Source organism: Pseudochaenichthys georgianus, chromosome 24 (assembly GCF_902827115.2).
Source record: "Pseudochaenichthys georgianus chromosome 24, fPseGeo1.2, whole genome shotgun sequence".
NCBI classification, from domain to species: Eukaryota; Metazoa; Chordata; class Actinopteri; order Perciformes; family Channichthyidae; genus Pseudochaenichthys; species Pseudochaenichthys georgianus.
In genome coordinates this window covers 4,890,932-4,905,645 of record NC_047526.1, presented here as the reverse complement: position 1 = coordinate 4,905,645, position 14,714 = coordinate 4,890,932, and the positions used below count along the sequence as shown (strand labels likewise).

At 39.0% G+C, this 14,714-nt stretch overlaps 2 protein-coding genes across 4 annotated transcripts in view; both read left to right on the top strand.

The window, feature by feature from the left end:
• LOC117439998 (uncharacterized) overlaps nucleotides 1–1,802 on the top strand; it is a 32,060-nt gene extending 30,258 nt beyond the window's left edge. For both annotated transcript variants that reach the window (XM_034076177.2, XM_034076176.2), the window contains exon 23: nucleotides 792–1,802. In XM_034076177.2, coding sequence (XP_033932068.1) covers nucleotides 792–1,024 — 233 coding nt within the window. In that variant the 3' untranslated portion in view covers nucleotides 1,025–1,802. The remainder of the gene's footprint in view (nucleotides 1–791) is intronic.
• Nucleotides 1,803–4,067: 2,265 nt separating this feature from the next.
• Nucleotides 4,068–14,714, top strand: part of cfap206 (cilia and flagella associated protein 206) — a 28,663-nt gene continuing 18,016 nt past the window's right edge. For both annotated transcript variants that reach the window (XM_034076184.2, XM_034076185.2), the window contains exons 1-8: nucleotides 4,068–4,251; nucleotides 5,636–5,719; nucleotides 6,070–6,160; nucleotides 7,349–7,537; nucleotides 8,198–8,368; nucleotides 8,967–9,175; nucleotides 9,335–9,454; nucleotides 9,982–10,180. In XM_034076184.2, coding sequence (XP_033932075.1) covers nucleotides 4,144–4,251; nucleotides 5,636–5,719; nucleotides 6,070–6,160; nucleotides 7,349–7,537; nucleotides 8,198–8,368; nucleotides 8,967–9,175; nucleotides 9,335–9,454; nucleotides 9,982–10,180 — 1,171 coding nt within the window. In that variant the 5' untranslated portion in view covers nucleotides 4,068–4,143. The remainder of the gene's footprint in view (nucleotides 4,252–5,635; nucleotides 5,720–6,069; nucleotides 6,161–7,348; nucleotides 7,538–8,197; nucleotides 8,369–8,966; nucleotides 9,176–9,334; nucleotides 9,455–9,981; nucleotides 10,181–14,714) is intronic.

Below are 14,714 nucleotides of genomic sequence, written 5' to 3'. Positions count from 1 at the left end.
AACAAGAAATTATTCTTCAGTATGAAGTTTATTTGCAGATGGAATGCGGAAAAAGGTCTTAAAAGCGTGATTTCACCACTTAGGAATATGATTTTATGGCTCACCCGTATTTGCTTTTTAAGAGTTGCCGAATGCAGTGGTCAAATTAGAAAGAATCGGGAGGCATAGATTGCATTGAGTGGTCAATTAAACTAGTCATGAAATTACAGTACAAGTACTTTTCTTCCAATATTCCTCTTATTTGGTGATGTATTTTATTTGGTTGTAACTTGTATCCTTATCAGGTGGAAATGGGCGGAAATCGAACCCCCCGTTCCAGTTAGTGTGATGCTCTTCTCTGAATGATTTCTTTTTCTGAAACGGTATATTTGAACAGGACCACTTACTGTCGCAGTAATATTTACAGGAGATGGACAAAATGTGGATTTGCGTTATAAGAAACATGTGTTCTAGAAAACCGCTGAGTCATGTTACATGATCTTCCACCCGAGTCAACTTTTGGTTAGAACATATGAATGTATCTGGTAAGGAAGTGCAGATCCATGGAGGAAGATGTGATGTACAGTATGGACGTGTTGTGCCTGTCATCTCAGGCTGTTGAATCAGCAGGTACAGTGTGGTGTCTAAAGTTAACCTTTTCTATTCGAGTGCAGTGTATTGCCTCCAATGTTCTTAGTTTTTCTCAAATGTCTGAATGGATTTTGAAAACGTGCACAGTGGTGTTGATTCTTTGATTCAGTCCTGTTCCAGTGAATGTCCCACTCTTTACTGAATGCCTTCTCTCGCTGCAGGCGGAAACACTCTGCTGCCCGGCCTTCCTGAGCGCCTCCAGGCTGAAATCAAAGGACTGGTTCCCAAGGACACGGGGGAGAGCGTTCGCGTCACCAGCCCCAAGGACCGAGACTTCTCAGTGTGGAGCGGGGGGGCAGTGCTGGCCAACCTGCCCACCTTCAGCTCCGCCTGGATCAGCCAGGAGGAATACGAGGAGCACGGGCCGCAGATCGTCTTCAGGAAGTGCTTCTGAGACGGCCTGAGGAACGTTAAGTGCAATATCACACGGCTCTAATGCAGTGTCATGGATAGTACGAGCCATTATAAGCCCTTTTTCAAATATGTGTCTTTTGTATCAAGTTTACCCTCTCTTCATTAGTGTGGATCCTCATTTGTGAACATTTCAGAGACACAAGGGTTTCCCTTGACCTGCTGCTCTTTTGATGGCTTGTCTACTTTGATCCACACAACCTGGGAGGGGGGAAACTGGAGTTAGTGTCATACAATTCCTGTCAGTCCATGTTATTGTCCCTCAATACATTTGACCTATGTCTAAAGTTTCCTATTTGGGAATATATATATATATGTCTCAATAATTTAAGCACAAGTTTATTGATGTTTTTGGGACTAGAATTGAAGCTGGCCTTTAATCGATGTCTGCCAACTTTGTTTCCAGGATAAGCATATGAGGGACATTAGGAGAACTAAATATGCTGACTCCAAAAATATGTATTAATCTAATATCAAATGATGTATTTATTCAACAATTCTTTTTAATTAATTTGCTACAACAAACTGTCTATGTGTGTTAGACATGGTGATGGTTGCATTCATTTTGAAACCGGGCCAGTGCAGCTGTGTCATGTTCACAATGACACGGCTGCACTGGCATTCAATCATTCTTACAATGAGTTTTATGGCCAATGTTAGGACAAATAGTGCTCATGATACCATGACTTGGTGCTCATGATACCATGACTTGGTGCTCATGATACCATGACTTGGTGCTCATGATACCATGACTTGGTGCTCATGATACCATGACTTGGTGCTCATGATACCATGACTTGGTGCTCATGATACCATGACTTGGTGCTCATGATACCATGACTTGGTGCTCATGTTGCTCTTTTCCCCCAGATTTTTTTCTTGAAATGTTACTATTCTTTTTAATTACATTTTTATTATAACATTACAACTTTTTCCCTCAAATGCATTACTTTTTAAGTAATGCCCCCCCCCCCGTGTTTATATCCTGATGTTTTTCAAAGTATTTTTCATGATGGAACATTTTGGGGTGTAATGGTTTATTCTCAATTTCTTACATGTTTTTTTTCCCTACCATGGGCCCTAGTAATTCCAAAGACCAAGACAAGACCACTTACTGTTGCAGTAATATTTACAGGAGGGATGAAGTGTGGATTTGTGTTATAAGAAGCATGTGTTCTAGAAAACTGCTGAGTCATGTGTTACTCAGATGAAGCATGATCCTGCACTTAAGTCGAATGTATCTGGTAAGGAAGTGCAGATCCATGGAGGAAGATGTGATGTACAGACATGTTGTGCCTGTCACCTGATCTCAGTCTGTTGTTAATGCTACTGCTGCAGGGACCGTGTGGTGTCTAAGTTTTCTATTGGAGTGTATTGCCACTAACTTGTTTGTTTTTCTCAAATGTTATCCGAGATGAAAACCGTGTTTGTGTGGATTTTTTAAAACTTGTACAGTAGTGTCGATATCAGTGGAGTGTGCCAACTGTGCCAAAACGTGTACCTTTTTATTTTTCACCATGGATCCTAAAAGCCCTCTGCCGAACCTGTGTATATTTATACTGTTCTTTTTGGACTGTTTATCATTTGCATGGAGTTGTTTTGTTGCATGTTTATTTGAACCTTTTTTGCATGTATTCTTGTCTTTATGTTCGAAGTGGTTTTGTCTCTCCAAGCACAGGGTAATCATGTGACCAAAACCATAGTATTTATGTCTAGTCTGTTTTTTTAACAATAAATATTTTAATCCTTATTCTTTTGTGCTGTCCCTTTTTGTTCTGCAGAAAGCCTCTTTGTTACATCTGGGGTTAGAACTCACATCAAAATGAAATACTCTACTCTACTTGTACTAATCATATTAATTTAGTGTAAAGCACTGGATTTGATTTTAAAATAACTTGCTCCACTCAGTTAGTGCAATGTACTTGTTAAATCATAACTGATTTAATTACAATTCCTCTTAACATCTAGCTAAACACATGTTGTTGTGTTGGCTTCCAGCTTCAGTGTCAGAGCTGTCACCATGGTAATAACCGCAGAGGTGGATTTGATATTTAAAAAGAAAAGGATTTGAGGCCCTCTGTTATTGGCACTAACTCAAAACTAGTTTCAAACATGGAAATCACAGCAACCCTCTGAATTGCCAGCAAAAACAAAACATTCAAACAATAGTGTTTATGGCAGATGTATTGACAATTATTTTGCAAGTGTAATGTATGTTTGTTAGAATATGTTACGCAATACCTTACTGATCAGGTTCTATGGCTTTAATGCACAAAGTAAGAAATGAAATATTACAGTACATCTTACTGCCAAGAATAAAATGTAATGGTGTTACTTTGATCAACTTTAGACAGTGGTGGAATAAGTACTCAGATGTACAAGTAAAAGTAGTAATACTAAATTATAAAAGCTTCCCCTTAATTTAGAGTCCTGCATTACAAATGTTACTTAAGTCAAATAACACAATTATCAATATATAGCATCAATACATATTGAGTACCAAAAGTACTTGTTAAGCATAATGGCCCATTTCAGACTAATATATCATAAACGACTGTATTATGATTGTTGATGCATCACGGTTGGTAAAGATGGAGTTAATTGAAATTACTTTGTATACTGTTGCTGGATATTTAAACCTATAATTGTATGTCAATGTTTATTTATTAGTGTGTTTATATTTAGTATTAGCTTAATCTGAATCTGGTCACTAGCAACTAAACCTGTCCTATACATCTAGTTAAGTAAAAAGTACAATATTAGCCTCCAAAATGTAGTGAAAGATAACTACTTAGTTAAAGTACAAGTATTTCTGCCACAGAACTGTACTTAACTCCAATATCTGAGGAGGAATGTACTTCATCACATCCCAACAAGGCATTCAGACATGAGTCAGTCTTGAAATCCACCTTAGTCTTGCAAAAACAGAAACAGTTAGATTATAGCGCCATCTAGTGGACACGGAGATGTCAAGCAATACACCCCTGTGTGCACGCAATGTTACCATGGCAACTAGTTATCAACAGGCAGCTTTTGATGCCGCGTTAGCTGTATCGGCACACATTAAAACTAGGGTAGTTAAATAACTTTCTGTCAGTCAGAATGTCTGGGGCTCACGCAGAGAGCGTGATTAAAAACATTATCCGTGAGATAGTGCAGCAGTGTGCCGCGAGAGGGCACGCGGTGTCGGACACTCTGGTCGCTTTCATGGTCAGTAAAGTGTTTACTTCCATGCTAGTCAAGTTAGCTACCGAGAGTTAGCTTTACCAGTGACGTCAGCCAACGCCTGCTGTATGTTAATGCTTTAGTTTAGTACCTTAGTACTTACTTACACATTGTAAGCAGTAAGGTGGAATAAGTATTCAGATTCTTCACTGAAGTAAAAGTACCAATACATAATCTTACTTAAGTTAAAGTGCAGAAGTAACAACAGCAAAATGTAGGGAAAGTATTAATTCTGAAAAAATGTCCTCCATGTGTGATTTACTATTATATATCCTCCTGGGAACCGAGGAAAACAAATGTTTTCCAATCTTCTTTATTTTTTATTTCCTACCTATTTAGGATTAAATAACATCTTGCAATTTAGACTTTTTTTAAATGTCATTTAATTTGTAAATGTTACAGTATGTCCACTGTGGAGGACGTCAGGACCATTTTAGTTTGAAAAGACAGCCAAAATGAACAGATAGACTATGTAACGTATTATGGTTATAGAGTGATATTAATACAATAATACATTCACCTTTATTTAAAACATAAATAAGTAATTGATCTGAACATTGCTGTTTATTTGGTCAATAAAAAACTAGTTTGTTTTCGGTGAATCTTTCCAGATCTTCAAAGACTTTGTAGTCGATGTAGTGGGAAAGTACCTCATTGCCTCCAGTCGGCACGGGCTGTAGGGTCATCTTGACTAGTTTTATGGATGTGATCTCCATTTGACCTGCTCATAGAAACAAAGCTTGCATTCCTGAGGCAATTCTCATTTTTCATGGCTCCACTTAATTAAACTAAAAACAACATTAAGACATGCGTCACACTCTGGACCCACAGAGGGCCAAGTCTTTCCTGCTCGTCCCTATCTGTCTATATATATATATATATATATATATATATATATATATTTATATTTATATATATATATATATATATATATATATATATATAGTCGTTTATGACTATGAGATAATGTTGTCAAGTCAAGTAGCATTCTACTCTTGTAAACAAACAAAGTTTGCAAAAATATTGCCTTTTTTTAATATTTAGGATAATTTTACAAATTCGTACCTAACACAGTTAGTCCGCTTGTGGATTCTTTTAGAGATGCATTATGTAAAAGTTCTGAAAAGTAGCTAGTTTTTAAATTAAATGTAGTGGAGTAATAGAAAGATATTTTCAGTAAACCTAGGGGAAACTCTGAAAGTACTTAAAGTGTACTAAAAATGTACTTACGTAAAGTATTTGAGTAAATGTACTTTTCCCAACTGCCTGTAAGGATATCATGTCTTTAAACGCTCCTCTTTATCCTTGCCTGGCACCCATGGGCGACTCTTTACTCCAAACTGAAAAGGTTCTTTTCTTCTTCTTTGAGGTGAAAGCTGCTGTGCTGGACCCAAGGAATGGTTTCAATGTTGACCGAACACTGACCAAACAAGATGTCCAGAAACTGGAAGAGGTGAGATACTAAACTGGACTTCACTCCGACAGCCCCATTTGAGTTCGTAACATGGTTGGGGGGTCGCTTTAATGTATCCTGTTACAATGCCTATTACCTGTGATCTGAGAATCACAATATACTCACATAAAAGCTATCTGACCTCACGTCTCCAAGAGAACATACATGTCAATGAGGAGTGTTTTGACTAGTGTTATTATGTAAGACAAGAGAACAATGTGAACAAGTGAAGTGTTGACCAGCCGTCTGCACCCTGCCAGCTCGAACATGAAGCTGTTCACAGGGCTGGAAGCAACCGTTTCCACATACTTTCATGTGTTTCTAATATTCATCTGCCATATCTCCTGCAGCTGTGTCTGGGTAAGCTGATGGAAGAGTGCAGCCCGTCCCTCGACACGATCAAAATGCAAGTGCACTTCGACATGAATTACACCTCCCGGCGTAAGTGTTACCCACAACATTACACACTCATGCCATTTGTCATTATGAATGGAGTTTCTGGTGATCCTTTTAATACGTGATGATAATGATCAGTTCATTTTTGGGATCATTTGTTTGATTAAACACGATGTTCACGTTTGTATCTGAAATGAGGGAGAAATGCCCAACCAACTTTACAAATCCCAATAGAAACAGAGATCCTATTTATCTTTGTCTTTAATAAATGACTTAAAGGTGGGGTAGGTAAGTTTCAGAAACCGGCTCGAGAAACACTTTTTGTTATATTCCATGGAATGCTCTTAACATCCCGATAGCAATGAATATCTGAAGTGCTTTGACAAAAAATACATTAAAAAAATTCATCTGTAGAAGCCGTAATACTGTAAAAAGTACAACCTGCCTACCTGCCTGTCAGCCTTCCATCGGGGAACAAACTTATCTCGTGCCCTCATTGGTCATGTGCGCGTTCGTGTGTGTTGGAGGAGGGGCTCTGTGAGGAAGTCTGAAGGAAGTGGCAGATTTTCTCCGGTTGTGTATTTTCAAATTCTAGCGATCTCGAGCCGGTTTCTCAAATTTACCTACCCTACCTTTAAACAATACATTTATTATCAAAATGGTTGCTGCTGATAGATTTCCGGTTAATTCTACCACTCGTTTGTAAGCATGACGAGCATTATATATGTTTGTCACTTCTTTAGAACCATGCTGAAATCAAAAATCTAAACATGACCAAATCACCCTGATGGAAATCCTGCTGCCTCACTTTAGACCTAAGCATACTTCCTTTGAAGTGATGCACTCTGTAAAGAACTGTCTTGATGTTGAAACCAAACCAAGACTTTTATATTTTGAGCAGGTATTACAAGCACATAGCGTAAACATGATCATTCAATTGAGTGTATTGTTCCAGGTCCAGCTCAGATTGGATTTATGCTTAGGTTGCAGACACTGCATGTTTGATAGACGCCTTTATTTGGTCATGTTTGGTTTATAGAAATGCTCTTTGCACCTGTCTTCGTCATAAGCCGTGGACAGGCTTCTGACTGTAGACAGACCTGCCTACGGGGAGCATACGCATGACAAATGTTTTTTTCCCCGAATGGCTTTAGCTTGGAAATAATTAGATGTCTTTATTCTTAACTCTTAAAGATGAACCTCAGGACTAAGCAGGTACTTGTGTTTGTGCAGGAGAGTTTCTCGAGGAGATCCACCGGGTGCTGGAGTCCAGGCTGAGCTCAGTGAGCAGAGAGATCACCGACAGCAGAGTGAAAACACGAGAGGAATTTGACGCCTTGTATTGTAAAATCATCACGTACATCCAGCTGCGCTCTGGCATGGGCTCGCCTACAGATGACACCGCCCTGAAAGAGGCTACAGGTGTCACGTCCAGAGTCTTTTCAGTTTCAGGGGAGCTGCAGTCAAAGTGCCGTGACAGCGTAACACCTGGCTGGGATGCAGGCTCACGGGCGGTGCCACTTAAAGAGAAACTAACAAACGATGTTGCAGTCAATTAACCAGAGGAGGGAGAAGTACTCACGTCTTGTACTTGAGTAAAAGCAGAAGTACCAGAGTGTAGGAATACTTTGTTACGAGTAAAGGTCCTGCATTCAAAAAGTTACTCAAATAATAGTTAAGAAGTATTAGTATCAAAATATACTTAAAGTACAACATGGAAAGAACATACATACAGCTCCCTTACAAAACAAACAGAAACATAATTAGACAAAAGATCAATTAAAAACCACCAATAGGCAGTGAGTAGCATTACATGACACAAAATAAGTAGACATAGGAATCACAGCCGACTTTTCAAAGCCGCCGCCCTGCCACCCTCACACTCAGATCACCCTCTCTCACCCCATTGATTCGAGCTGTTATCAGTACGCACTTTGAGTTGCTCTCAGCTTTATAATCAAGCGTTGCCTTGGAAACAAGAAATGGCATGCTCGTGTTTAAATGTTGAACATTTTACAAAAGGTGACTTGCCAGCTTCTCAGGCTGATTGAGTGTATCCTGACCCTGAGTGTTGTGTTCCAGCCGCCCTGCAGAGCGTCTTCCCTCAGACTGAGCTGGGAGCCTTCGTGGTCCTCCTGAAGGGAGACAAGGGGCAGCAGCTCAGAGAGCTCACCATGATCGTCACGGGGATCAGACTGTTCAACAAAGCCAGCAGCAAGAAGGGGGGCGAGGAGACTGACCTCCAGGAACTGAGTATAGTACACCATGCTACACACAAAAATACCTGTTATCACCGACGGGGGGGGGGGGGGGGGTGCTAGTGGAGTGAGCCTTGCTGCGGCGAAACTGTGGCGTGCTTAATTGCGCCGCATTTGCGCATTAGATGAACCTCCCTCCGCATCATGAGGGCCCCCCCACGAGGTGAGGCCCCCCTCCGCGCGATGAGGGCCCCCCCACGAGGTGAGGCCCCCTGCGCGAGGTGCCGAAATGCCTCTTCTCAGCATCCCAAAGATTAATACATAAAAATAGCAATCTGGTATATTAAAACAGATGAGTATATGACAGTGTATGACTATATATAAAAAGCAGTACATATACAAGTAGTCACTTTGACATGTTGAAGGAGGAAGTTCAAATCTGATCTTACGAAATGAACATATCTAAGTGAACCAGAAAGGTCCACACCTCATCCTTTAGTTGTCTATGAGTTCTGGAATCCAGACCATAGAAGTGTTGTGTTCATCAAGATAAAGGCAGCTTTTTATTTTGTGTCATCAGTCGAGGTTATTTTCTCTGCTTTGTCAATCCTGCGTTTGGTAATTATAGTGCCTCCTTTTGTTTCTCTCCTCAGTGCCTTCCATTCTTAACGAAGCTCTTCCAGTCACCAGTAAGGGCATAGAAGAGGAGCTGAGCGTGTCACAGACTCTGGCGTGGAGGTACACCTCCGTGCTGGAGAAGCAGTCTGACGGTCAGCCTGCAGAATGCGACCCCCCCGCCGTCCTGCTCAAACAGGCTCTCTACAACGTCCGGCAGCATGAAGTCTTTCTCAAAATGTTACTGGTGAGAAAACATAAAAAACCGCTTTGTATCAATATGGCATTTTCATGTATCGAGCTGTCAATGAATATGATGAACAGCCATTTTGTGCAGCTGATTAAGTAAAAGAAGTCGTTGTTGACATGTATCGTAAACAACTCAATTGTTTCCCTTCGCCAACAGGCTGATGCATGTTTATGTGCCAAGCATGTAGAAATGCTGCAGACTGCACTCTCATCACAAATGAAGCTGCTGAAAGAAACCATACAGGCAAAGACAGCTGTACCCACTGCCAACGTTTTTGTAAGTGTCTTGGTCTTGAAACTTAACACTATTAAAATAACTTAAAATGGAGGCATGTTCATAAAATGTATGGACATGTCTCCGTGCTTTAATGTTCAGACAGCTCTTTATTGTTCTCACACTGCCTGTGCTGCAGCACCTCTTTTCACCCTCTGTCTGAAACCAGAGCCCAGTCTGCTCTGATTGGTTAGCTGGCCGGCTCTGCTGTGGTTGGTTAACCGCTTAGAAATGTCCCGCCCCTTAACATATCACGTACAATGTGTTGAAGCGCCAGCCAATAGAAGCGCTACTGTTGCATAGGGATGTCACTCTGTTACAGAAGTAAACAAAGGACTCAATTGGAGCTGTTTCAGGCAGGGGGGGGGGGGGGGTTAGCCTTTGCAGACCTTTACATGCAATAGAACACACTGCTGTAGTAACAAACCCATTTCCCACTCTTGGATCAATAAAGTATATCTAATGTAATTGTCTGTCACGTCTTGTTATATGATGTCTTACCCATTTCTGTCGTTGCTCATGTCTTCCAGCCGCGCTTTAAGTCCCTGTCAGAGCTGTGGTCTGCGCTGCAGGATGAGGCTCAGCTGCTGAACATCCTCAGGAGCATCCTGCTCAGCCTGCAGCCCTTCACTGCCTCTCAGGCCAAGATCTTCTCTGAGGCATGTGTGGACGGCCTGCTGGAGGCGGCAGAGGTGAAGACAGACCAACAGAGAATGGCTGAGTCGGCAGGTAAATAACAGTTGCAGTGTACCTGCCTCTAAGGCTCTGGAGTGGAGTGCACCAGCTGGGCGTAAGCTGGGCGTAACTCTACGTCCGACGTAGAACCGAAGGTTAAGACCAAACTAAAGTTATGACTAGTGCACCACTTAGACTTAAGCCCTGTATGCGTTGCGCCCGGGTGTAACGTTTACGCCTAGTATGGAGCAGGCGTAAATCGGAAAGACAGAATAGTATCCATAGTAACGTAAAACAGGCAAGAAGGATATTAACGATGGCAGGGCGTCTTGTTTACATGTTTAACAATGAAAGGGCATTAAGAAGAGAAAGAGTCGTCCGTGATCGAACAAACCCACTGGACATCTATTCAGACAGTGAACTGATGGAGAGGTTTCGGCAGACAAGCCCTTTTTGACTTAATCGAGGAGATCTCCCCTCAACTCCAGCACGGATCAGACCCAAACGCTGCGCTCTCCCCAACCTTGCAGGTGCTGATTGCGCTCAGATTCTACGCGAACGGGGCCTTTCAAACATACTGTGGGAGACATGATTAATGTTCATCGCACAACTGCATGTCGGGCTATAAGACACGTTTCATTGGCCCTCCAGCACCGATTTCTTTCTCCGTCAGTTCCCGCTGTAGCTCTGACAAATCCCTCTTTCTCTTTCGGGGTGTGGCCATTTGGGATTCCCCTTGAGTCATCGCTGACGCTGTGGGTGTGGGAATTCCCTCTTCTCTGCAGTCCTCTGAGTCTGTAAAATGGTAAAATGGCGTTGCTTGGCAACAATTACTGTTTCGCGTGTATTCACGTGGCATCTTAAGACCAGGCGCAGCTACGCCCGAGACTAGTCAGGCTTGGTGCACTCGGTGTAAATTCGAATCACTACGTCGGACGTAGCTAAGCCCGACGTTAGAGTTAAGCCCTACTTTTTTACGCCCATCTGGTGCACTCCACTCCTGGTTCCCAAACTATGGTTCCTGCTCCCACTAGAGGCCCCTAAAACATTGACAGGTTGTTGTGAGGCCTTTTGGATTAGAAGAATTGTAATATCTCATTCATTTGTGTGAAGAAAACTGAATGAAATTGTTATTAGGATAAGTATTTAACATTTAAACTGAAGATGAAGATCTGAACACACTGTAAACACTTAATTTGTCATAACAAAGTATATTAAGAATGTATGATACATGATGATGAACAAGGAACATAACGCAGACAGAGAATTGTAATAGTACATCCTAAAAAAGAACAGGACATCTTGTCGATGATGCAGTGTGATGCAAACAGGAAATAATGCGCTCAAAGTGTGTCCAAATCACTAGATTTACTCAGCTTCCTTCAGTTATGTATTACTTTGAATATATCAGTTGTTCTGTCCTGATAATATTATGCATTTATTATAATATGAAATATGTATGAAATATTCTTACAAACATCTCTGAACCATGTTTAAGTTAGTGCTGATCTTAAATGCATTTGTTTTCCTTGTTATTTTACTTTGTTGTTGTTATATCTTGTTTTAACAATGACTTTTAATTATATGATCCTTATGTGAACTCTTATCTGTGCTGTCCTGTATTTCACTCTTACTCTCTTGCTGCTTTAACTACTGAATATCCCTACGGCATCAATAAAGGTCCCTCTTATCTTGTCTTATCTTATCTTGTCTTATCTTATCTTGTCTTATCTTGTCTTATCTTGTCTTATCTTGTCTTGTCTTGTCTTATCTTGTCTTGTCTTATCTTGTCTTATCTTGTCTTGTCTTATCTTATCTTGTTTTATCTTGTCTTATCTTGTCTTATCTTGTCTTATCTTGTCTTGTCTTGTCTTATCTTGTCTTGTCTTATCTTGTCTTATCTTGTCTTGTCTTATCTTATCTTATCTTGTCTTGTCTTGTTTTATCTTGTCTTATCTTGTCTTATCTTGTCTTATCTTGTCTTGTCTTGTCTTATCTTGTCTTATCTTATCTTGTTTTATCTTGTCTTATCTTGTCTTGTCTTATCTTGTCTTATCTTATCTTGTCTTATCTTGTCTTATCTTGTCTTGTCTTGTCTTATCTTGTCTTGTCTTATCTTGTCTTATCTTGTCTTGTCTTATCTTATCTTATCTTATCTTGTCTTGTCTTGTTTTATCTTGTCTTATCTTGTCTTATCTTGTCTTATCTTGTCTTGTCTTATCTTGTCTTGTTTTATCTTGTCTTATCTTGTCTTATCTTATCTTGTCTTGTCTTATCTTGTCTTGTCTTGTCTTATCTTGTCTTGTTTTATCTTGTCTTATCTTGTCTTATCTTGTTTTATCTTGTCTTGTCTTATCTTGTCTTATCTTATCTTATCTTGTTTTATCTTGTCTTATCTTGTCTTATCTTATCTTGTCTTGTTTTATCTTGTCTTATCTTGTCTTATCTTGTTTTATCTTGTCTTGTCTTATCTTGTCTTATCTTGTCTTGTCTTATCTTGTCTTGTCTTATCTTGTCTTGTTTTATCTTGTCTTGTCTTGTCTTATCTTATCTTATCTTGTTTTATCTTGTCTTATCTTGTCTTGTCTTATCTTGTCTTGTTTTATCTTGTCTTATCTTGTCTTATCTTATCTTGTCTTGTTTTATCTTGTCTTATCTTGTCTTATCTTATCTTGTCTTATCTTGTTTTATCTTGTCTTGTCTTATCTTGTCTTATCTTGTCTTGTCTTATCTTGTCTTGTCTTATCTTGTCTTGTTTTATCTTGTCTTGTCTTGTCTTATCTTGTCTTATCTTGTCTTGTCTTATCTTGTCTTATCTTGTCTTGTCTTATCTTATATTTTCTTGTCTTTCTTGTCTTGTCTTATCTTGTCTTGTCTTGTCTTATCTTGTCTTATCTTGTCTTGTCTTATCTTATATTTTCTTGTCTTTTCTTGTCTTGTCTTATCTTGTCTTGTCTTGTCTTATCTTGTCTTATCTTGTCTTGTCTTGTCTTGTCTTATCTTGTTTTATCTTGTCTTATCTTGTCTTATCTTGTCTTGTCTTATCTTGTCTTGTTTTATCTTGTCTTGTCTTGTCTTGTCTTATCTTGTCTTATCTTGTCTTGTCTTATCTTGTCTTGTCTTATCTTGTTTTATCTTGTCTTATCTTGTCTTGTCTTATCTTGTCTTGTTTTATCTTGTCTTGTCTTGTCTTGTCTTATCTTGTCTTGTCTTATCTTGTCTTGTCTTATTTTGTCTTATCTTATCTTGTCTTGTCTTGTCTTATCTTATCTTGTCTTGTCTTGTCTTGTCTTATCTTATCTTATCTTGTCTTGTCTTGTCTTACCTTGTCTTGTCTTATCTTATCTTGTCTTGTCTTGTCTTATCTTATCTTATCTTATCTTGTCTTGTCTTGTCTTGTCTTACCTTGTCTTGTCTTATCTTATCTTGTCTTGTCTTGTCTTGTCTTGTCTTGTCTTATCTTGTCTTGTCTTATCTTGTCTTGTCTTGTCTTATCTTGTCTTGTCTTATCTTGTCTTGTCTTGTCTTGTCTTATCTTGTCTTGTCTTATCTTGTCTTGTCTTGTCTTATCTTGTCTTGTCTTATCTTATCTTGTCTTGTCTTATCTTGTCTTGTCTTATCTTATCTTATCTTGTCTTGTCTTGTCTTGTCTTATCTTGTCTTGTCTTTCTTATCTTGTCTTATCTTGTCTTGTCTTGTCTTATCTTGTCTTGTCTTATCTTATATTTTCTTGTCTTTTCTTGTCTTGTCTTATCTTGTCTTGTCTTATCTTATATTTTCTTGTCTTATCTTGTCTTATCTTGTCTTGTCTTATCTTGTCTTGTCTTGTCTTATCTTGTCTTGTCTTATCTTGTCTTATCTTGTCTTGTCTTGTCTTGTCTTATCTTGTCTTGTCTTGTCTTATCTTGTCGTATCTTGTCTTATCTTATATTTTCTTGTCTTATCTTGTCTTGTCTTATCTTGTCTTGTCTTGTCTTATCTTGTCTTGTCTTATCTTATCTTATATTTTCTTGTCTTATCTTGTCTTGTCTTATCTTATCTTGTCTTGTCTTATCTTGTCTTATCTTGTCTTGTCTTATCTTGTCTTATCTTGTCTTGTCTTATCTTGTCTTGTCTTATCTTGTCTTATCTTGTCTTGTCTTATCTTGTCTTGTCTTATCTTGTCTTATCTTGTCTTGTCTTATCTTATATTTTCTTGTCTTATCTTGTCTTGTCTTATCTTGTCTTGTCTTGTCTTATCTTGTCTTGTCTTATCTTGTCTTGTCTTATCTTATATTTTCTTGTCTTATCTTATATTTTCTTGTCTTATCTTGTCTTGTCTTATCTTGTCTTGTCTTGTCTTATCTTGTCTTGTCTTATCTTATATTTTCTTGTCTTATCTTGTCTTGTCTTATCTTGTCTTGTCTTGTCTTATCTTGTCTTGTCTTATCTTATCTTGTCTTGTCTTATCTTGTCTTGTCTTATCTTGCCTTGTCTTATCTTATCTTGTCTTGTCTTGTCTTGTCTTATCTTATCTTGTCTTGTCTTATCTTGTCTTGTCTTATATTTTCTTGTCTTATCTTGTCTTGTCTTATCTTGTCTTGTCTTG